A 24,367-nucleotide genomic window follows, 5' to 3' on the forward strand; every position below is an offset into this window, starting at 1 on the left:
CCCTGTCTGCCATTCCTGCGCTGGATTCAAATTTCCTTTTCAGGAAGCGATGCAGCAATAACTATTACGGAGCTGTATTAAGTTACAGCCAATGTAAATCGGGCGTTTCCAGCTTTTTGGAGGTTTTTTTTTTTTTAAATGTGAAGTACTTGGTGAGCTTTTAGTCAAAAAAGCCAAAGAAAAGGCAGGAAAGCCTGACAGACAAGACCTTTATCATTCAACAATTACTGCTGCAAGTTTCTTTTCAACCCCGCTTTACCTCTCCGTTGGTGGAGGGTTCGATGTCAGAGTAGCGTTCCTCGCAGATGATGTCGTTGATGTTGTGCAGGCCGTTGGACGGGATGCCGGGGAAGGTTTTAGTGCAGTTTGAGGCGAAGTAGCGGTAGGGGCGCCACGTGCGGCCAAAGTCAGCTGAGCGCTCGATGATCATAGCTGCAGGTCGGAAAGTCTGCCGGGGTAAAATGAATAAGTAAATAAATATCGCACATCGCGTTAATTTATATGTCATGGCGTTGGGTGAAAAACAGAGTCACGTTTGTGCTCAAGTGATGGGTTCATGCATGATAAATGGTGGATGGAGATCTGAGTGTACAACACACACACACACACACACACACACAGGCAAAAAAGTGTGCATACCTTGAACTTCATGATGAGATGTGTGAAGTGAAATTCAGCTTCCAGGTTCAGTCTGATACTGACACTCTCCTTACCTGTGAAGGAAAGAATCTATTACATGACAACACAAAACAAGTGGGAGTGTAGGAGACCTCCTCTACACTTCTTCTGTAATAGTATTCATACCCTTTGAACTTTTCCACATTTCGTCACATTACAACCACAAATGTAGATGTATTTTATTGGGATTTTATGTGATGGACCAACAGAAAGTGGTGCATAATTGTGAAGTAGAGGGAAAATGATAAAATTGTTTTACATTTTTTTACAAATAAATATCTGAATAATGTGGCGTGCATTGGTATTCAGCCCCCTGAGTCAATACTTTGTAGAGCCACCTTTTGCTGCAGCTGTAAGTCTTTGGGTTTTGTCTCTACCTGCTTTGAAACTTTTCCCCATTTTTCTTTGGAAAATAGCTCAGGCACAGTCAGACTGGATGGAGAGCGTCTGTGAACAGCAATTTTCAAGTCTTGTCACTGATTCCCAATTGGATTTAGGTCTGGACTTTCTAACACATGAATATGCTTTGATCTAAACCGTTCAACTGTAGCTCTGGCTGTATGTTTAGGGTTGTCGTCCTGCTGGAAGGTGAACCTCCTCCACAGTCTCTAGTCTTTTGCAGACCCTAACAGGTTTTCTTCTAAGGTGTCCCTGTATTTGGCTCCATCCATCTTCCCATCAGCTCTGACCAGCTTCCCTGTCCCTGCTGAAGAAAAGCATCCCCGCAACATGATGCTGCCACCACCATGTTCCACAGTGGGGATGTTGTGTTCAGGGTGATGTGCAGTGTAAGGTTTACGACACACATAGTGTCTTTCAATTTTGAGGTGATGGAGTAGGTTACTTTCTATCAGGATTTAACTGTCGCAAATTCAAGAAAAACAGATGGAGAATACAACATGTATGAAGACAGCAGCAATGAACCCGAACACACTGATCATGTTCTTTTGTACGTTTGAAGAAATTACCTGCACACACACACAAAACACAAACACACACACCATTCACAGATTGCCACCAGGTGTTGTCTCCATTGCTGTCCATGAGGTAGATCACGTTTTCGATGCGGTGGCTGTGTCTGTGGCGATAAGGGTCATAGGGATGCTGGGAGTTGCACTCAAAACATTTATCCGACTCCTGTCAAGATAAAAACAACAAAAAAAACTTTGTTTTAGATGCAACACTTAAGGAACAACTGAAGTACTGGAGTCGTGATGACAGTAAAGTTTTTAAAAAATGCCATTAGCAGGTATGTCGTGTTTTTTTTTGATTGTCTGTCTCTAAGTAGCCCCACAGAGCATGGATGGATGGCTTGCCTGCTAACAATATGCTAGAAACTGAATGTCTGTGGATTTGTGTGATTTGGGGGATGTTTATATGAGTGTTCCTTCACCAAATAAAGTGATTTAAATGTTACTAAGCAAAAGTGCACATGCAGGCAACCTGCAGTGAGCAGGCAAGCAACAGAGTGCACTCGCTTTTGGCACCAAGGTTGCAGCACTCCACTGGATCGGCTTTGCCTCTTCTGTGCCTCTCCTTCCACGCACTAAGAAAAAGTCAGTTTGTGAACCTTTTTACATCTGTCTTGGGGGATAAAATTCAGTTTCAGTGATTTAGTTAAATGTTTTAAATGGCATGATTATTTCTGTAAGAGCTGTGGTGATACACTCAGCTCTGTGAGGGTGCACTTGGGCCACGGTTACAGCGAGGGCTTAGGCTGTGCCAAATTTCAGCGTAATCGATTCCATCCAATGACAATATATGTCACTCAAAAAATGAAAAACATCACCAAAATCAGAAGGATTAATCGATGGATGGAGACGATGAATATCTTTACAAGCTTTTATCAAATGTGCTGATACGGTATTTTTAATTCTGCAACAGGTGGTGAACTAACTGACATCCTTTGAGCTACAGTTCTATCACACGCAAACACGATAATCTTAAACAAGATTGCAGTAAAACAAATTTACAGAGACCTGCGATAGACACTGCGATTGATCAAAAGGGGCACATTAAAAATAAAGTGAAAATCCAGAAAGTCCTGAAAAGATGAGTTGCAACAGTTTAAAGGGAGACCATGAGAAAATTACAAGAACGTGGGGACAATGGCCAAGAGCTAGAGCTTGGGTGAATGGGACTACTAGAAATGTTGGAAAGGTAGGTCACAGACAGAAGAAGCACAGGTGAGAGTAGTCAGTCTGCAGTGAAGAGGGTTCTGAAACAGCACAGCAGGGGTGAAGCACAAAGAAGGGAGCCACCAAAAAAACAAAGAGCGAGGAAGATGCTGAGAGAGGGTAAAAAAGGAGGCGTATTTGAAAGAGGGCCATTAAGGGGGCAACGATGAGGAGGGGGGAGAAAGTGGGTTAAACAGGGAGATGAGGGTAAGTTGGCACAGAGAAACAGCAGATTCCAGGCCAGCGTTTCTTAATTAGGTTGTTGTCAGGGGTGATTAAGCTGCTAACAACAACATGCCTGTTAAGGAGACTCAGCTGAGAGCTGGGAAGAAATAGCTAAAGTGTGCTGGAGTGGTGTGTGTGTGTGTGTGAGTGTGTGTGTGTGACCATTTGCCCACACACCACCACTTGGAAATGTGAACATGTAAGTGAGTGTGCACTAACTACATGCATGCTTCCCTCCCTCCCTTCATGTTCCGTAGCCCGTCCATCCTAACGCAATGCACCATCAGTAGCGAGTCTTTGTGTAACTTCATTCACTGCAGCCTTATAGAATGTATGGGAATAAAAAAGGTCCAAGAGTAAGACTCAGTATTTTAAAGCAGTTTTGTGAGGTAGGTATTGTAATAAATAAATGATGAATAAAACATTCCCATTCGTCTCCTATTCCGAGGACACCTCAAATCTCCAGCTGGTGCTTGCTGTAAACTTGTGTGGCTTTAGGACTCTCCCTCCCTCTTCTAAGCTTCTATTTATCTCCCATTAGTCAAGGCTGGTCAGCTCAACTTTAGGGCTTTCTGCTCCAACAATACCCTGATGTAAGTCTTTTGCTGATTTGAAAAATACGCCTTTGTCACCCTATGATGGAGGTTTTACAATACAAATTTAGCCCAGCTCCCTCACTTAGCTTCCTTTTCACCTCAGTCGGAAAATGATATTACGCTGCCTTGCAAATATCACTACTCTCCCTGCACCGCTTTTTCTCATTTTGCATTCCTCACTTGACACATAAGCTTGTCTAGAGTCACATTACAATTATTAGACGGATTTGGGTCGACATCACAGACCCTTAAGAGGTCTACAGTACAATTGGCTTGATAGCGTGCCCATATATGCAGTGCTCCTGCTGGGATACAAGTAAAAACTTTACATAACAACTATGCAATCTGGCAAATGACAACATGAAAGAAGTTTGTTTGAAATCCATGCAGGTGACACTCAAATCAAGGCACAGATCTGGGGAAGGGAACACAAACATTTCTGCAGCATTGAAGGTCCCAATGAGCACAGTGGCCTCCATCATCCGTAAATGGAAGAAGTGTGGAACCACCAGGAGTCTTCTTAGAGCGGGCCGCTGAAACTGAGCGATCGAGAGAGAAGGGCCTTAGGCGGGGAGCTGACCAAGAACCTGATGGTCACTCTGAAAGAGCTCCAGCAATGTCCATGGACGTCCTTGATGAAAACCTGCTCCAGAACGCTCTGGACCTCAGACTGGTTTAACGGTTCATCTTTCAACAGGACAACAATCCCAAGCACACAGCAAAGATAACAAAGGGACAACTGCTTGGATGTCCTTGAGTGGCCGAGCCAGAGCCCAGACTCGAACTCGATTGAACATCTCTGGAGAGATCTGAAAATGGCTGTGCACCCACACTCCCCATCCAACCTGATGGTGCTTGAGAGGTACTGCAAAGAAGAACGGGGGAAACTGCCCAAAAATTGGTGTGTCAAGCTTGTAGCATCACACTCAAAAAGACTTGAGGCTCTAATTGGTGCTAAAAGTGCTACAACGAAGCAAAGGTGGTAAATACTTATGTACATGTGATTTTGATTTTTTTAATTAATTTGTAAAAATTTAAAACAAACTTCTTTCACGTTGTCATAATGGGGCTGTGTTTGCAGAACTTTGAGGGAAATAATGAATTGAATCCATTTTGAAACAAGGCTGTAAAAATCACAAAATGTGGAAAAAAGTTAAGTGAATACTTTCTGGAAGTTGACACTACTGAATATTCCTGCCCCGAGGTGAAGGGCGTGCAGGCACGTACATGTAGAAGCAGGAAAATGCATGTTGTGTACGTGGTGAATGTCAACATGTCAGGAGTTGTGTCATGCAGGGGCAGACAGAACGAGGAGAGCTGCACAGTGTGGAGGTGAAGGGAAGACTGGAACACAATTTTTTTTGCCGGTGTGGAAAGGGGGCCTTAAAATGAAGCTACTAGCTGTCATGACAACTACAGTTACAACTACTACTGTTTTTTTTTTTTCCCACAAAAAAAAATAAAAAAATTGCAGAAATGTGATAAGCCTACACCGGCTCTTAGAACAAGAGTGAGATGAGTGGATTTGCACATGGCGCCACTTCTAAGTTTCCTCTGCGTTAAGATGTAGCTCAAAAAATGATCTGTGGAAACGCTAAATATTTATGTGCCTTATGTGAAATGAATTCATAAATAACAAACAAGATAACTATGAAATGTAAGATTTGAAACGTGAGAGCAAAACATTTAAATTCGGAACACACACGGTCAAGTGCTCAGTATGTGTGTGAGCGTGCAGCTGACCTAGTGTATGTGTCTACACCTGGTGCCTGACACACAGGAAGGCTGGGTTGCGTTCGGGGCCATGCTCATGGAAACATGGCTGCAAACCAACAAAGAGATGAACAGATGAAGATGAAAGAGTGGAGATTGAAAGATGAATGTAGCTCAGTGCATGAAAGTGAGAGCAAACAGATGATGTAAAGGTTCTTTTGTAGTCGCTACAGGGTGTTGCGACTATTGAGAGGTGTGGTGTGGTGCAGACAGATGAAACAAGCAGGAGAGATGAACATGACAAATGTATAGAACTGTGTCCGCACACAGCGGGCCGACCTGCAGGTGGCTGACGATGCAGTACTGCTCTGGTCCTCTCAGGCCGCACGTGGAGGTGGCGCTTAGGTTGACAGCCCGTCCAATCAGAAGGTTTCCCGTCGCAGGGTAACAGCTTCCCTCCGTGCAGCCGTGAGGACCTGATGGGAGATCCTGTGCAAACGCACCGAGAGCTGGAAACAGAGGAGTGGAGGGAAGATTAAAAAGGAGGGAAATTATTATTCAAATAATAGAATTTATCCCACCCCCCCCAAAAGACTGTAATTCTCCAGTCTGTGTCGCTCTGTCTATTCGTTATTTACAGATTTGCTCAGTTCAGGCTGGATCGATCATCAGTCTGTCACTGAACTCCTTCAACACTGCTGTGTTGTAACAAAACACGAATAACCTACACTTTGCAGTGGCCCTAAAGGCACCTCATTTACAAGATGCAGCATACTTGCAGACACTACACAGTAGTACTTTAAAGTAAAACCCACGCACAAAGACAGAGTATAGTGCAGATAAGTGAGTATTTTTTTACACATTTACTGCAGCCTACTCAAATCAACATAGGCAACGCACCTTGTCCTTGTATGATGGTCAGATTTCACAGATTTCACTGTGTGTTTTCCAGTGTGCAGATAGACCTGTACCCACCTGCCCGATGTTTTGTTGTTGCTTTTTGTTGATCTTTTCTTGTCTCTCTCCACTTTCCGCTCACCCCAACCGGTCAAGGCAGACGGCCGCCCAGCCTGAGCCAGGTTCTGCCGGAGGTTTCTTCCGTTAAAGGGAGTTTTTCATTCTGTCATTGTTGCCTAGGGCTTGTTCAAAGGGGGATTGTTGGGTTCTCTCTATACATCTTTATAGTCTTGACTTTATTCTGTAAAGTGCCTTGAGATGGAGTGTGTTGAATAAATAAAGTTGAATTGATATTAGTCGAATTTCGCACCGTGTGTTCGATACACACCCAAGAATGATACCTTTTTAAATCATATTCAACGGTGAAGTGATTTATGGTGGGTGGCTCCAGTTCGAGTAAAAGATTTAACAGGGGCAGATTTTCTGAATTCCTGTGAAGCATTAACAAAGCCTGGTTGACGCTGTTACCAATTTAACTGATAACCGTGTCAGACAATACAGTGTACACAACACACTTAGCTTCTGACATTATCCAAGTGCATCATTATGCTGTTTAGCAAATGCATATAATTAGACACAAGTTTCCAAATAGTGTACTGTACTGGCACGTGCACATGCTGCATGAACATGGCACGTATGAACAATGACACATAAATAGATTAGAAAGCAGACCTTTGGACTGTACATAAAGATCAAACCCACCCACAAAGGGAACTTGCTGGTAAATACTAAAACTCAAGGATGAAAGTTAGTCTGCAGATGCAAGACCGTGCATGCAAGAGAAGAGCTTGCACGCTCAATGTGGTAAATTAAAATATGCATCGGTTATAACTAGCCTGTAGTTAGGTTTTACTTTACACATGTGATACTGCACAGTAGGTTCATTCACAGGTGAAATAACCTGCTCTGGATGAGGCCCCGATTAAACACAGTCCCCTCCAAAAGTATTGGATCCACAAGGTCAATTCATTTTGTTTTTGCTGTACATTGATGTCATTTGAGTTTAAGAAGAAGGTTCCGAATTTCAGCTGATATTTCAACGTTATTACCGTAACTACAATAGAAAGTAGCACCTTCTGGTATCGGATCACTCACATTTGATATCTTCCAAAACTGTTGGAACATGTAACTGACAGGTGTTTCTTGTTACTCATGTGTGTCGTGTGAGATTGATTTCCAAACAATAAATCGTTCTACATGACTGCTCCTCCATAACAATTAGGTTTTACCTTCGAAGACTCTATTTGTCATTTAAAAAATTATAATCAGCAGACGACCAGAGGGTTTTCAATATGAGAAAAGAGGGAAAAACAATACGAGGCATTGCAGAAACATCACATGTGGACATCAGAACAGTGTGGAATGTCCTGAGAAAGAAAGAAAGAAACCAACATCCACAGAACAGGTCAGGCAAGGAAGTGACATCATTATCCACAGAGCAAGAGTGAAGGTATCACAATCCACCATTTGAAGGAAGATTTATGAGCAGAAGCACAGAGGTCAAATGGTTTGAGAGAAGAGGGTTAGAAGGAGGCACATGATTTGCTGTGATGACCCCTGAAAGGGACAGGAATCAAAGAAGAAGTACAGGGCTGATAGTGCATGAGGGGAACAGCCACTTTTCAGCAGGAAGCAGCAGAAAGAACATTTAGAATTGGTAACAACAAAGCGCAGAAATGAGCCACGAGTGTTCGTGGAAAAGGTTTTACGAGGTTTCAGAGGTGAACACAAACCTGCAGAAAAATGCATTAAAGCTGATTCATTGTGCAGCACGACAGCTATCCCAAAACATATTTCCAACTAACAACGGACATGAGAGAGAAAAAAAAACAAAACAACGTTTTACACTGTCAATCACCACATCTTTATCCAACTGAGCATGCATTTCACCTCGTGCAAGTGGTATTAAAAGGAGAAACCTCCTATTACAAACAACAAGTGAGGGAGGCTGCAGTAAAAGCCTGGAAAAAAGAAGAAAAGAAGAAATCATCTGTTTGGCACTATAGGTGAGTCACAGGCCTGTTGCAGGTATAAAAATGAGGCATTTGAAACAAATTTTAATTTTGTAATAAAAGCTGTCGTATATTTGGAAGAGAAAAATGTGGGTGATCTGATACAGAAGGTGCTACATCATCAAAATTAGCCTTGCTGTCCCAATACTTTTGGAGGGAACTGTGCATGCACAGAAATCCTTTTTCTATAAATAATAAATCACATTGTTTGCTTTTGAATTGTAAAAGACAATGACAAACTCAATCAGGACTCAATCAAGTCTAAATCGAAATCACTGAGCTGTGGCTCAATTCGATTTTGCAACCCAGTGCAGCATTCCAATGTCACAAGGTTATAAATCTCTTATTTGCACAGATTTGCTTGGATAAACTTCGAGACACTGTCATATTACAAAAACTGTGTTCATTCTTAATATTTTAGGACTTTATTTTCCGAAATTGCACTTTCTGCAAATCTTCGAAAGCAGGTCACCACGTCATCCATTTAAGTTTAACGTCATCCGTGACTCCAAATCTTTGTTGCTAACCAGCATCTTATTTTTGGGGGGGATGACACTGATCCTGTATCATCACCGTTTATCACTGTGTTGTAGCCTGGAGGTATAAGTTCAGTTCTAACCTCAACCCAGCAGAAGATGTATTATGACATCCTCTTGCCACAGTATGCCTGGGCACATACCCCTGAGTCATAATTTCCCCCGCAGTTTTAATTATTGACTGAGGTTGTGTTTGGAAATAGACCACGTGTGTGTGGAATGGAGCCACGGCTTTTCCCAAATCTGTCACACTGTTTCAAAACAAAAAGAGAGTAATGTTCGTGTTGATAATCAAATGGCGAAGCCAACGTAGAGGCTCCCAGTCATGTGGAGAAAAAAAAAGGGGGGGGGGCTCACTTTGCAAGACATGACAGTTGTGTTCCTCTGTCTCTCTGGGTGGGATGTGGAAAACATATCCTTTACTTGTTTCTCACCTGCCCTGACTAGCATGGAGAACATGCATGTGTGCATGGTGTTGTTGCAGTGGTGCCTGCACTAGCATAGTGATAATAATGTCCCGTTCGCATCTGTGACTTTATTGGAATTTATTGGAAACTATATCACTGTGCAATTCAAATTTCATGCATACTTGTGCGATTCTGTCCAAATATCTTTCACAACAAGCGAAAACCTTTCCAATACTTTGCATCACTTACTAAAAATCAAAACAAAAGGCAATTTGAATTGAAAGAATGACGTGGGGAAGAGCCACAATGGAAATTTGCTCACCTCTTTTTGAGACAAAGAACACAAAAGGAGTTAGATGTTGCACAAGGATCCTGAATTAAAAAAAAAAAAAAGCCACAATGCAGAAGTGTGACTTAAAGTAAAAGCCAGTACAGATGTTGTTTTGACATCAGCTACTGTAGTTAGCCAGCATGTAATTACAGCAACACGTGGCACTGAAATAACCTACACACACACATGCCCATGAAGCAGACACGCGAAGGGGGAGATGCACAGGTAAACACAGCCTGCAGCATCCAATCTCCTACAGGATGGACTACATAAGTATGGCAGGAACGCAGGCTCAGAGAGGAAAATGCTATTCGTCAGAGAAAAGCTTCAAGGTGTTAGTTTGGGCAACACGATGCGAGACGTCTGCATGTACACACACACAAACTACAACAGGATCTTACTACTAGAAGCTAATCAACAGGACCTTGTTGCCGTGTACAACGTTCCCCCCCCCCCCCCCCCCCCCGCCCTACGTTTATGCGCCAATATTGATGCAACGTTTGCGATAGCAGTGGGAAGGAGTGTAAACAAAAAAAGTTCACATGCCTTCTTTTCTTTCCCTGCCGCTTTTTTTATTTTCTCTTTTCACTTTTCTAACCGGTTAATGTAACATCAAATACTGCACGCTACACCCTGTTACACCTTTGACTATTTACTTTATAGTTGCCGTTTCACAGCAGTTAAAAACTAGATTTCTGAAGCCTAAGTGCTTTTTTTTCCCTTTCTTTTGAAATGTTGAACAGTGAGGAGCAGCTCAGGGAACAAGCCGACACCAGTACTGACCTGCGCCTGCATGCCAGCCTGCAAACTATACTGTACACGTTAAAAGGTGCATTTAAACTTGCTACGTGTCTGCATATTTGAAAAGTCTAATTTGAAAAAAATGGGCAGTGGAATTACGTGCAGCTTACCGCCGCAGCTCACATGGTACAAGCAGATTTCTGCAGCTCACATTCATCAGTGCGCCAACCTGCTGCTCTCAGTCTCTGCTGTGATTCCACACTCTAATTAAATCCGGTTAATTATTTCTTTTTTAGAACTGTCAATTAGCGGAAACGAAATTCTACACTTGATATTTTTCCACATTCACCGACGTATCTGTAGAAGGACTGCTCCAAACCATTCACCGTAGAAGCTCGTGTGCCTGAGAGTCCTTCATTATAGTACTGTTTGGGGACAGAGTGAGAACCCCGACATGAGTCTGTAATTAAGGCTGTAGAATTATAGCAAACATATAACCAGTACATGATGTTTTGTTTGCCTTAATTGGAGAAACTCGAAAGATAACAGGTTTGACACGGGTCATCTGCCTGTAGTGAATACGGCTTTCATTTGCTGCTGAGATGTTCAATCCCTTTTTTAAATTCATTCATCAACATCTACTACTAACCTTGACTTGGGGTTCACTATCTTGCCCGAAGGACATTTCAACATGAAACCAGGGATCAAACCACTGACCATGCAGCTACAAACTGAGCTACAACTGTCCCTGTATGATAGACACTGCAATCCATCTAAACGTCAGAAGACACAAGAACATCGTTCAAAAGGGAACCAGTCCTACTAGTTACACAAAGCACCATGTACTTTTGTGTTTCTGTGTGTGTGTGTGTGTGGCCCAGTGCTGTTGTCACTAGCCCATCGTTTACTACACATTCCACAAATACCCGACGATCTGTCTCCAAATCCTACAGACTGACTAATAGACCTCGGTTCGCACGACCACATGAGACTGAACATCGTGACCTGGATGGTGCAGTTCTGCTGGTAGAAAGCTGATGCACAGAGCAGCAAATGGAAAATTACACCCCACATTTACTGGTGCTAGTGGGATAACGTTTCAGTGTGTGTACCAACAGTGCCTGCCACCTTAGACTAAAAGTTGCTTATTTTAATTACTTATTTTTACAGGGACAATACAACTAAAAGTAGCCACACTGAAGCAACCAGTTGCGTGTTTAGACATTAGGGCATGTGGCAAAAGCTAATTTGCAGCCCCCGTCCTTAGTTAGGCTTTTAGATAAAAACAGACAAAACTAAATCGCCATCAAACAAAAAAGGTAAAAATAAGAATCAACGTATATTAGAGATAATTCTGTGGGTCATCACCATCAGCCCTGATGTGGCAACTATGTGCATATGCAACTTCACAAAGACAAATACACACACAAAGTGTAAGTTTCGGACAAAATGATTCTGATTGTCACATACATTAAAGGCCCAGCTTATGTTCTTTTTTTAATTGGGTTCTGCTCTTCAAAAACTACCCAAATATTTTTAAGATGTATTTGTGTTTTCTGAATCATCTGCACCAACTGTTCATACATGCACTTATTTCATGCACTAATTTTAACACCACTAAAGACCAATATTCTTTCTTTTTTTTCTTGTTGTTCAGCCAAAGCAACAAACAAAGGAGCTTCTTCTTCCTGCTGGCATGTGTTGTCAGACGTCACTACCTCATTTTGTGCTGTGTGTTTGTGTGTGTGTGTGTAATAACATTTGCAGACCCAACACGAATAGATTTTTTTCCCCCATGGTGGTTGTTTGCAAGAATAATAATTAGTGTACACATACTACAAGCCGTGTAAAGATAGAATATGTAGAACAAGAAAAAAATCTACGATCCAGTTACTTGATATTACACTATACTTTTCATATTGTCACTTTTTATTAAGAAATATCTTGCTATGATAATATCATTACTGCCCATTAGTTGTTTTTAATATATTTGCACCAAAAAAAAAAGTCAGAGACTTTTGGTAAAGAGAGGATTCTTAAGGTGCTGGATTGAGGCATCTATCGTGCCACAGTGTGACTGGATGAGCAACAAACTCAAAGAAAATGTCAATGAAGTGCACCTGCCAAAAAGTTCACATTGCCTCCCTACATATATTGTTAATTAAAGAAATCCCATATCCAGGGTCAAAACTACACGCAGTTTATTAATTCTCTGCTGCTGAAAGGTCGGATGTGTCTTTCAATTTGCCAAGCACAAGGTCCTTTTCACTTCCTGTTAGCAATCGTGATTAACTACAGCTAGTGGGGTTCTTTTTTTTCACTCTATTTACATGTTCTTCACTGTGTAGCTCTAATAGAAATGCATTGGTCTAATAATAATAAAGTTGCTTGACAGACTGCAAGTGCTGCAAAATCCAGGCCTTAAAGCTCGTGTGTAGCTGACCCCTCGGACAAACGTTACGCGAAAACGTCATGAAACCTTAATAATAAAATAATAGCAATAATAAACACTTTGTTGCAGAACTGCTACATCCCTATCAAATATCCAACACGTGCTCTACCACCAGAAGCACCTGTAAAAGGGGAAACTTGCCAAGGGAAAATGAACCAAAAGGTTTTGATTCCTGAGGGATGAACGCTCGCTCACACCCTGCTGTTCAATTGCGTTACAGAGATTTCAAGTGATCATGCTTCATCACACTGGTTACAAGGAGCCATAGCCTGACAAGAACCTGATCTATAACCTCTACTCACCCAGAATGACGAGGCTCAGGTACAGATACGCAGCCATGATGGGCATCAGGATGCCTGTGTGCAGGGACACCAAGCTGTCTCCCTGGCTGCAACACACAAACAAAAATATGCTGTGAGAATGAAATCAGTAAATTATCGAGATAGGCCTCATTAGAGAAAACGAGTTCACAGTTAACTGACATTGCGCAGAACATCCTCACAAATAACCCTGCTGCTGGAGTACATATGGACATATTGTACACTTTGGCTTCACAAACACATTGAAGAGGACAGACAGATATGCGTCCAGCTCACACAGGGGACCTCTGAGACCAATGAAAATACTTAGAGGAAGAGAAAACAACAGAGAAATTGAAATAAAGGACTAATGATAGAAATCCTGTCACAGCCAGGGCTGCTTTTCACAGCCTATAAGAAGCCATTTACATCAGAGATAGATAAGTGCTTTGTTGCCGGACGAATGGCAACAGAAATGTCTTTAATTTGAAGAATTTGTCAAATAGCTTAACCTTAACTCACTAATCCAGGTTAGTGATCTGAAGCTTTTCTCTGTTGGGAAGCATTGTTCACACTCAGCTTAGCAATATGGGCTCCACGTGCCCCCACCCACACACACACACACACACACACACACACACACACACACACTCTTGAAGGCAGAAGCAGGAGGCAGGACCTTGACACTCAGTTCAATAGGTTTACACGTGTATTAAGCTGGTGACTGCATTTATAACAATATGGTATTTGTTTTCTTGAAATATACAATAACAGCCTGGACAAACTGCTGCCCATATAAAACAGCTTCACTTCATTGCAAGCGAAATTAGTTTAACATGTTATCAAACATTTCCTTTGTTAATGTTTTCCAGAAAAGAAAATATGGTTTATTATTGATCTATTTTTTTTAGCTTTTTATTGTTTCTTTGATATTAGTGTAGTTTAATATTATGTAGTTTCAAGTAAGACTGAATGTTAAATTCTAAAGGTTCTGTTCACTGGCACCCACTATATTTATTATAAAATCTTCACAAAAATGTACTTTATCTGCTTGTGTATCTCCCCAAACTCATTTTAAGCTGCTCACCTATAACCTCTACACTTTGCAAAAGGAAATGTAGCGTCTTATATTTCTAGAGAGCACACAAGTGTGGAGGGGGGAAAAAAAGAGACAAAGAGAGTTTATTTAAAGCAAAAGCCCCCCAAGATATAAAGGTGGGAAAATTTCATTATCATTGGCTACAGTTAGCAAGTAATAAGAAACAACCTGCACTGTTATACTAACGAAGCAGCTACAGAGTTTACACTTGAGCCACAGAGTTGGTGACAGCACAAGGTCACACTCTAATCTTCAGCACAATCCTCCAAAAACACAGGATTACAGAAAAGGTTTCAGCACTAAAATACTGCATTTACAACACTGCAATATCTGCGTAATGTGTCATTATCAACACAGAATTATAAAATAATTGTCTTCATACTCACACAACCACCTCCCCCTCCTCTGCAAAGCGTGGTCAGAAAGGCTCACTCTGTGTCCCTGTAGGCCAGTGTTGTTTGTCACTGCGTATGTGTGTGTGCAGACTCCCGTATCCTAGCGTGCACATGTACGGGACCCCGTTCCCCCAAATGCGTATTTTTACGCGTGCATGCACATGTGTGGCGTGTATGTGCACCAGAATGTGTAAAACAAACTTGAAAGCACAACTGATGGCAGGGGTAGAAAAACAGAGGGAACACCAATGGGAAGCCAGGGAGAGTGCGGGGACCCCCCCCTTCATTCCTCTCCACCCTGTTGCTCCCTCTCTTTTACTCTCCCTCGCTCATCACTGGGGCAGCGGGGTGAATGGACAGCTATTCTCATTCTAATTCTTCTGTCACTCTGTGGGCCACTGGCTGAAAGAGGGGACTGGTCTCCAGGCTTTTGGAATGCACCAACGCTTTCTTCTGGACACATGAGGGAAAGTGGAGGGCGAGAAATGTAGAGAAAGTTAAAGAGAGAAAGAGTGATGTCGGAACGGAGTGTAGAAAATGTATTTTTAAAAAAGAAAGGAAAGAAGAGTGACACTGACAGTAATTGAAAGGTATTTTGGCTTCACTCGGGCAGCGCCATCACAGTCCCTTCCACCACATTACACCACTTTCGTGGCACAGGCCGACACATAGATGAAAGCTTTACTGCCACTCAAACAAAGCCCGAGTTTGCTCTTAGCGATCAAAGATGAAACTGCAAAGAGCCGATAGGAGAATTCATTTTACACACTGCAGCAAAAATCCCAAATATTCAGGTCAAGTCCTGTGCGGAATTTTTTCATTGCTACTTGTTGTACAGAGATGCAATGAAAAGGCTTTAATTTATAGTTCTGCAGTTTGAAAAATGCTGCTTTTGCTGGAAAGAAAAGTGATTGCAGCTATTAACTACAGGCAGTCATTTTATAACAGATACAAACTGAGTGTCATAGGAATGAGTCCTAGGTCCCAGAATTTTGTTTTTTGTTTTTTTTTGGGGGGGGGGGGGTCGTTACTGTAGTCGTGCTAAACACAAGATCACCACAGACACTGGTTAAGGGTCTCTCAGAAGTCTTTGACATTTTATTTGTTTATAAGTTTGCACACCCAAACCCACAGAGGCAATTCTTGCATTTGCACAAATGTTTCAGAAAGGCCTTCTTCCATCTACAGATTCATGACTGAGACCCTTTCGCTCTTCAAACACCAAGGACTGGTCAAGAGTATCCCAACCCCCATTTTTCTCCTTTGCTTTCTACTTTGGGTGACCACAATGTCCTTTACCTTTCATTCCATGACATACAAGTGGTCAAATGACAATTCAATGACGGTATAGAGGCTGTTAGGAATAATGTAATATTAGGAGTAGAGTTAGATCCATATTGATGTGATGGCAGCAGCTGCACAACAATAAGTTCCTAATTATGGGCAAATTATCTACAATTTGACTTCATTTTAACTTTTTTTTTTACTTCCCATTTATATTTGCAAAGGCAGTAGTGTCCAGGTAACTAGTAGTGACTCCTACACAAGTGGTCCTACCTGACCCCTGTAAAACAGTGTCAGCTGTAAACTTTTATTTTGGTATGAATTAACCAAATGTTATAGGCTATGATTGTGTTACTGTTGCACAAAGAAGACCGAATGATTCCCCCTTCTTCCAGTCATGATGGTGAGGTAGGATAACTAAGTGCGAGCTTTAACTTCATATTTACCAGGGATATTTTTATGTAACTCTCTGCTAGTAAGGTAATAAGAAAAAAACTTTCTACTGTGCGCAGTGTTTCGTTAGATGTAACACATCTACACTGCTGCACTGAGAGACAACAGAAACAGAATACTAAAGAATGACCTGCTGCAATCCGGTGGGATTTCACTTTTAAAGTCTAATGTAAATTAAGCTTTAGACTAAGGCCCTGAGGTCACCTCCGTTCAAAAGGTTGAGGCAACTCTGGTGCTATGAATAGATTAGACAAGGGAAAGGAGTGGAAAGGTGCATGTTCGTGCCTGTGCGTGTGAAATAGCCGCACGTGTGTAATCCAGGCGTAACACACACGCAGGAGTGAACAAAGCAGCGCTCTGGTGATATGAACTTTGACCTCTGCTACAGAGGACGCTGGACAGGTTGACTGAGGCTCACAGAGCTACTGCAGTAGAGTCAATTTTAAAAAATATATTTGAAAGCCTTTCACAGACTATATATTCATATACATTTGAAAAGTATTGCTAGTTTCTAGTAAATGCATAAAATAATCCTCATGGGTTTAGCTGGTAAAATTACTTTCAATTAAAACTATGTGGAAGCACTGTGAAAAACACACAAGGACAGAAAGACAGTCTCCATGTCACACACATGGGACCTTGACAAATAAAAATGCCTAAAGGAAGAGCAGACTCAGCGTAAATGAAGAAAAGAACTAATTTTAGACATCCTGACACACCCAGGGCTGCTTTTACGGCCTAAATAAGCCATTTACGTCAGAGATGGATGACTGCAATGTTGCCGGACAAACAACAAATCAAATGGCTACAATTTAAAAGAACTGATTGCAACCGATCAAAGTTCCCTCGGTTGGAACTTCCACATACATTCACACACTTTCCCAGGTAAATACAGCCACAAGCGAAAAGTCAGACCAGATTTCATCCGTCTTCCCCTCTGGTACCTGCTCAGCTCAGACCTTGAGCACAGAGACACACAATCACTACAACAAAGTTATGAGGAAGCCTGCAGAAGGTTCAGTGCCGCCACTATAACCTCTGTATAGCAGTTAGACAAAGCCAAGAAATCTGGAGACACTAGTCCAAACAATCTCAGGCTCCCATATCCTTGAACATAAAAACATGATAAGCCTGTATGTGTGTGTGTGTGTGTGTGTGTGTGTGAGAGAGAGAGAGTGTGCGTGCCTGGGTTTGTGTACACATCAAATGAAGGGCTTTAGGCTAAGATAGTGAACACACTGCCAACACACTGCAGCTCGAGATGCTGCCGCTGAAGTACTGTAAAAGAAGGCTGGGCTAGAAATGGCACGTTATCAGTCAGATGAGCTCATGTAGGAAGTCTGCATTCCTTTTTTACAGACAGGTGACTCGCTGTTCAAAGCTGCTGCAACCTTTTGATTCCATCCCCCGGTGTTCCCCTTTAAGTCCGAATGCAGAGCCATTACACAGCCAATAAGAAAACAGAAAAGATACAAAATACAACAACACAGCAACTCTGTTCACCTCTAGCAAGCACAAGTCTCACTTGTTCCAAGTAGCACTCAGTACGGGAGTTAGTAGCTCCGGAACATACCTGCAGTTTGGCTGCAAAGAGCAGGCGAGGTGCACTCAAGCGGCTGAAACTAAACTTTGATCCAAACGACAAAACAACCTCGTGCAGGAACACTGTGGCCCTATCTACAGCAAAATGAATCTAAAGGAAGTTGTACAGGAGAATCAAAGATATTAAATATATTTCAGTGCCTACACAAAACAAAGATTTGACATATCTGAATGTTGTGTTTCGATAGACATGACATAAATCAATGCTACTTCCCCAGAGTGACTTTCTTGTTTTACTGCTTCCCCACTTGTCAGGTACCTCGGTATGAATATTCCACTGCATCTACCTTTACTCTAATTCAGTCAATTATTTACTATACTGTTGAAAAAGGCTTTGGGCAACACGAACAGACTGGATGAGATCTTCTGGCATCCAGCAAGTGGGTGGAGAGAGTAATTACAGCAAAATGTCGGTACAGCCGACACAATGGTTTCCAGAAATGTCAAAGACAGGACGTTTCTGGAAAACATCATCAAAAAATCCAATCAGGTTTTTTATACTAACGTTGACACTGTACACTCTTTTCTTTGAATTAGTGGAGGTATTCACGATTGAAAGTTTGGGCAAAAAGTTAAGTGCTGTATTAATATATGAATTAGAAAACTGTAAGGAACAATAAAATATGAAATTTAAACTAGACCATTCTATATTAAAGAACTTGAATTTGGTTAACTACGATAGCATTAAAGCAATGTGCATGGTCTATATTAAATTGAGTCCCCCTGTTGATCCAAAGTAAGCCACTGACACGGACCACCCAAACACAACATTCTAAACTAAAGGGATTCAGTTTAACCATAGTGTCAAACAAGGAAACCACTTCCTAATCCACTCCATAAAACATCAGATCATTGCCTGTGGAGCCAAAGGAAATCTCCTAATGCTGTCTGGATACATGCTTCATTTGAGCTGACATCCTACAGTAAAAGAAAGATTATCATCAAAGGTAATTCTCTACTTCAGGACTGCAGAATGCAGGTAAATCTCCCAGTGTGAGATGCACCGCGGGTTTTCACTGATTCCTCCAGACCTCAAATATAGCCCATCCAATACCATCTGCTGCAAGACTTACTTTTGCTTTGTTCACCACCACCACCACCACCTATGCACACACACACACACACACACAACGGAGAGTGTGCATGTGCATTTCTGCCTCTGCACAACCAGTGCTGTTTAGTCAGCTCTGAAATCAGGCACAGCCTTTACAGCCTTAAGTCATGTATCATAAAAAAGAAAATCTTTAACCAGCCTCAGAGGGAAACACCCTGGACCAACAAAAAGGCTCATGCAAGGGCATGAGCAGACAGTAGCAAGTGAGCAGCCTCTAGGGTTATTATCTTCACCACATACATGTATGGACTAAGCCAGAGAATCCGTAGGTTGAGAGGCAAAGGTGAACAGGTCAGCTGGGAGTTTGTCTTAGCATGAGAGGTCAGTAAATATTCAGATTAGACAGGAGCCCACCTTTATAGAAGTATATTGATTACTCACCAGCCACTTTATCAGGAACACCTTTTCAACTACCCATTAACACAAGTTTTACCTGGGCAAAAATGTCTTGTTGAAGCCAGAAGTCAGGGGAGAATAGCCACACTCGTTCAAGCTGATACAAAAGCTGCACTAAGTCAAATGACCACTCAAAACAACATAGGTATGCGGAAGAGCACAACATGTTGAGCCCGTGAACAAGTTGACCGCCAGAAAACCCCTCTGGGTGCCGCTCCTGTCAGCTAAGAACAGGAAACTGTGGCTACAACTCTCGTGGTCTCGCCAGATTCGATAAAATGTCGCCGGGTCTGACGAGTCTCGATTTCAAGTCTTGACGTTCAGACGGAAGGTTTAGAATTCGGTGTAAACAACATAAAAAGCAACAGTTCAGCCTCATGGTGGTGGGGTTATGGTTTTGGGGTCATTTTGTTGAAACACTTTGGGCCTCTGTTCCTGACCATGTCCGTCCCTTTATGATCGCAGTGTACCCACCTTCTGATGGCCACTTCCCCTCAAACTGTTTTCATAAGCATGACAGTAAGTGCCCTTTGCTCAAATGGCCTCGACACTCACTAATAGAGCAAATTTAGGCTGTGGTGGAATTTTCAGATTCACATCATGGAAGTGCACCCAACAAATCTGCAGCAACCAAATTGTAACAAAATGTCTAAGGGAGGTTTCCAGCACCTTGTTGAATCCATGTCATGATGAATTAAGGCATTTCAGAAGACAAAAGGGGGTCTAACCTGCTTCAATATCTTTATCCATCTTCCACCCCCCCCCCACCCACCCAAAAAAACAAAAAACATCTGCAGCAACTTTTTGGAGCATATCGCTATTTGATTAAAACATGGTTTCCTTTTTGGTAGACTAAACAATTTGCTTTTGGTGCAGTTACGAGCAGAAACATAATTCCTACTGATGGTGTCCTAATAAGCTCCAAGTGGCTTCTTTGTCCCCCAAGTGCATGTAAATATCACAACAAACTCCTCTCTCTATATTTTCAGCGAACGCTCATTAATCTACACTGTATGCTACGATTTTCTCTTGACACCTTGTTGAGAATTTAAATCAACAACATTTTCGAACATAAAAAAGCGTTTTAGGTCAGTTTCCTTTACCCCATTCGTGTATATTTATTCATTTAATTGAACTGTATTATACTGCCTTTCAGTGAATATAGTATGAATATGGAAGCACATCCTTGTTGAATTAGCTAAATTGAAGCCATGTTGCCCACTTTGATCGATTTGTGACTGAAACCAAGACCTTGTGCTCTCTGCAGTGTGCACAGGATTGAAACTACTCAAAATGAAATGTCCTTCAGAAATCTAAAGAGCAAAGGGGGTAATCAGTGCTTGGAGAAGTTTCCTTCCTATTATTAAAGATAAGCACATGGCACATGTAAGGAAACGGTATTTCCTGGTGGGACAATCGGTGATGTTATTTGCATGCAAGCATTTATTCTCCCATGTAAATTTCCCCTGTGAGCGCTGCAGAAAAAGAAAGAAAAAAGACAAGGGCATTACCGAGGAGGAGATTTTTACATCCTGGAAGGTAATTGGAACTGATTGCAGCTCATCACAATGGCTGACTGACATGAAAAAATACCCCATTGTGAGAAGAAAAATCAAATTCTTATGCCAACAGGGACTGGAATGACGTGGTATTCAAATACATATTGCTTCGGTAAGGAGTTGGTCCCTCTTTTAAGGCCCTAACGTCTTTCACTCTTCTTGAAGGGGTGTCCACAAGATTTTGGGGTGTTTCTGTGCTAAATTGTTCCTATTCATGAGGTCAGGCACCGATGTTGGACAAGAAGGCCTGGCTCGCAATCTCCGTTCCAGTTCGTCCCAAAGACGCTCGATGGGGTTGAGGTCAGCACTCCGTGCGGGCAAGTCGAGTTCTTCCACGGCAAACTCCTCAAACCATGTCTTTTATAATCTTATGTACAGTCTTACATAGACGTTCTCCCGCGTGAGGAAGTTACAGGAGACAAGATACAAATCTATGAATTAGATGTAAATATAACGAGTTTCAGGCACCATTAGTGTGACTAAAATCTGCTTCAATAAAAAGGAGCAAAAGAGCAGAAATCTGCCCCACTTGTCAGTGCGCTGCAAACAAGGGCCTGATTGATATCAGGGGACGTGATTATGAGAATCTCAGCCTGCAGAGGCCCAGACGGAGGCTCAGATATCAAAGACACAATGACAGAGCGCACGGTGGCCCGTGGCAGAGATCTGTAGTTCTACATATCGGACACTGGACGCAAACCCAACCCCTTCACTCACACACTCCAACCTGACAGATGTCTTCGTCCGCCTATTCGGCGCAAACGACCAGTGGGAATCAAAGTAGATCACTACATACAAGTCTTAGAGCTGCTATCACATACAAAGACAGGAAAACCTCCGTCCTGTCACCACTCAAACAGCAGAGAGGCAAAGCAGCCGCCTGCCAGTGTCCCTTACTCCCACGTCTTTGGGCTCTCAGGACCTCGTGGATCCTCTTAACCCTTCAGGTTAGAGTTGATCTCAGTGGTAGGGCGAGGAGCCAGGTCCTTGAGCTGATTAAAGCAAGACTAAGTCAACAAGGGCCATGGGAACCCACCAAGGAACACCCACAACTAAATACCCCGACTAGCTGGTGAAAAGAAATAAATAGCAATTAGCCATCCTTCATGTGAAGGGAGAATACGAAGAATGATTTGCTGAAAATATATTAATCTGTTCACCTCACTGAACTCATAAAGATACGTAATAAAGCACTTAGGAGGCAATGCTTTTCAAGTTCACACTGAGATTTTTAAATGGTTTCAAGTTAGGCGCTCAGGGTAAGAACTCACCTGCAGCTAAAATCTGAAAATCATTCATTTAATTGGAGATGGTGAATCTGAGCTCTGCAGGTTAATCTGCCTGGTATGTGTGCCACAGTGTCAGAAATCTGCCTTGCAGCCATTAGTGACCCAATGGTGTCAGTAACAGAGTAGGTACACACGCACACACACATCACTGTCTTTCTATAGTGAAGAAACTCACTGACATGCAACACCTTTCCCCGTGCAGTAACCTTAAGCATCTCAACTAAATGGACAATTTAGTTAACAGTTTAGTTAACATTTACTCTATGAAATCAAATCAAATGTATTGATATAGATATATTTTATAACCCTTTGAAGTTTGAACACAACTACATAAAGGAAGGCGTGTATACACACACACACACACACACACACACACACACTGATAGGCGTGCACATGTATCAGGAACATACTGTGCCGTTGCCGCTCTTATCAATCCATAATCATGGTTCAGTGGGTGACCTTCTTTCAGTATGTTCTCACCACGTGCTACGCTGAGCGACAATGATCAGGAAGAGGTTTAGGGAAAACAGGAAATACAAACTTGAGAGTCCTCTGCTTTGACAGCCACACTTCCAACCCAACACACTCTTTAAACTCCATCCACCACAGTCACCACCGCCTACTGCAGCTGCTCAGTGTCGCCTCTCGTTTCCCCGGCTGGAAATCGACCTCCTGAGCCACACGTATGGGCTGATAAGTCAAGGGTTGGGTATCATTTGATACAAAATCCAAAAGGAACCAATTTTTCTATTCCTTTATTGTCGTTTCTGGTGTGATGAGGGTCAGATTCTCAGCCCCATTTCTACTTCCTTTTAGAGTCTTTAATTTCCTTTTTTTTTTTTTTTTACTAAACGTCACAGGTGGTTCTCTTCCCTCTCCCTCATTGTAAAATCCAGTTTCTATAAATATTCAAATATTCTCAGTGTACGTGTGGAAGCTGCACACTGAGTGACCACTGACCTCCAACACATCTTAAACTCTGATTTATCATAAGCACTGATGAGTATACGGCAGCTCATAGAGTCCGCGCAGTGCATGTTCAAAGTTACTGGCCAAATAAAAAAATATGTTATAATATATTATTTAAGACGCACTAATGCATCCGTGCATTCACGATAAAGCTTTCTAACAATACGCACTTGTACTTTGTAGAGGCCGAATCGAGCTCGCAGTCTGAGTTATTACAGAACTTTCTGAATAACAGCAGCACCCACGTGGTAAAAAAATAAAAAATAAGTTTGCGTCTGTAAACACTTTGGCAACGTTGCTGCAAAGGGCAAACCTTCCTCATCACCGCTGAAAACGGTGGCGTTGACGCCGGCAAACTACCGAAGCTTCGCAGCGGCACAAAGTGCGACAAAGTCCCGCTGCGGCTACGGGAGTCACCGGGCTGCCAAACGGCTCTTCGGCGCGGAAAGCAGCCGACTGCTGGTGCCGCTGCTAGTCCGCAGCGTTTCACTGGATTTCACGGAGCTGAGATCGTGGGAGAAAAGTTCAAAAAGACGGAAGAAAAGATGGAGCACTCACCTGCTCGGTAGTAGTTTCCGCGGACACTCTCTCTCCTTCTGACGCACACACAGACCTTCTCTCTCTCTCTCTGTTTCTGCACTCTCCCTCTCTCTCTATCACACACACACACACACACACACACACACACACAGAGACACACGCCCGTTGGAGCTCGGACTCGTGTCTTCTGAGCAGATGGAGGTGACACACCACCAACACCGTGCAGCCGTGGAATAAGAACAGGTAGTTCGACCCCACCCATCCCATCAGCCCACTGAAGAGTGTTGCTTTGAGCCTGAACCTGACACAGTTTTAGGAGGAAATACATTTGATGCCTGGCACACTTCTTTAAAAAGTTGGGATGAGTTTCCGAGTTTGTTGCATCTGCTTTTAACAACACTCAGAACTCATCTCAGCATTAGTGAACCGACTTTTTGCTTCGAGTTTACAGAAAAACACCTCCAGATGACATCACCCGTAGGAGTTTTTCATCATTAGGAGTTCAGATGACGTCATCTGGGGGAGCTCAGGAAAAGCAGGTT

At 42.4% G+C, this 24,367-nt stretch overlaps 1 protein-coding gene across 2 annotated transcripts in view; it reads right to left on the reverse strand.

Annotated features, from left to right (window-relative positions):
* The window catches only part of lamb2l (laminin, beta 2-like), a 42,078-nt gene extending 18,040 nt beyond the window's left edge, over positions 1–24,038 (reverse strand). Inside the window, exons 1-6 of one of the 2 annotated variants that reach the window (XM_067527608.1) lie at positions 23,844–24,038; positions 13,128–13,213; positions 5,729–5,898; positions 1,680–1,815; positions 640–713; positions 260–448 (exon numbers count right to left, since the gene is read on the reverse strand). In XM_067527608.1, coding sequence (XP_067383709.1) covers positions 260–448; positions 640–713; positions 1,680–1,815; positions 5,729–5,898; positions 13,128–13,173 — 615 coding nt within the window. In that variant the 5' untranslated portion in view covers positions 13,174–13,213; positions 23,844–24,038. Of the gene's footprint in view, positions 1–259; positions 449–639; positions 714–1,679; positions 1,816–5,728; positions 5,899–13,127; positions 13,214–14,609; positions 14,768–23,843 lie in introns of those variants that run through there. The other variant, XM_067527609.1, reaches the window with a different exon arrangement.
* Positions 24,039–24,367: the final 329 nt, after the last annotated feature.

Source organism: Channa argus, chromosome 13, assembly GCF_033026475.1.
Source record: "Channa argus isolate prfri chromosome 13, Channa argus male v1.0, whole genome shotgun sequence".
Lineage (NCBI taxonomy): Eukaryota > Metazoa > Chordata > Actinopteri > Anabantiformes > Channidae > Channa > Channa argus.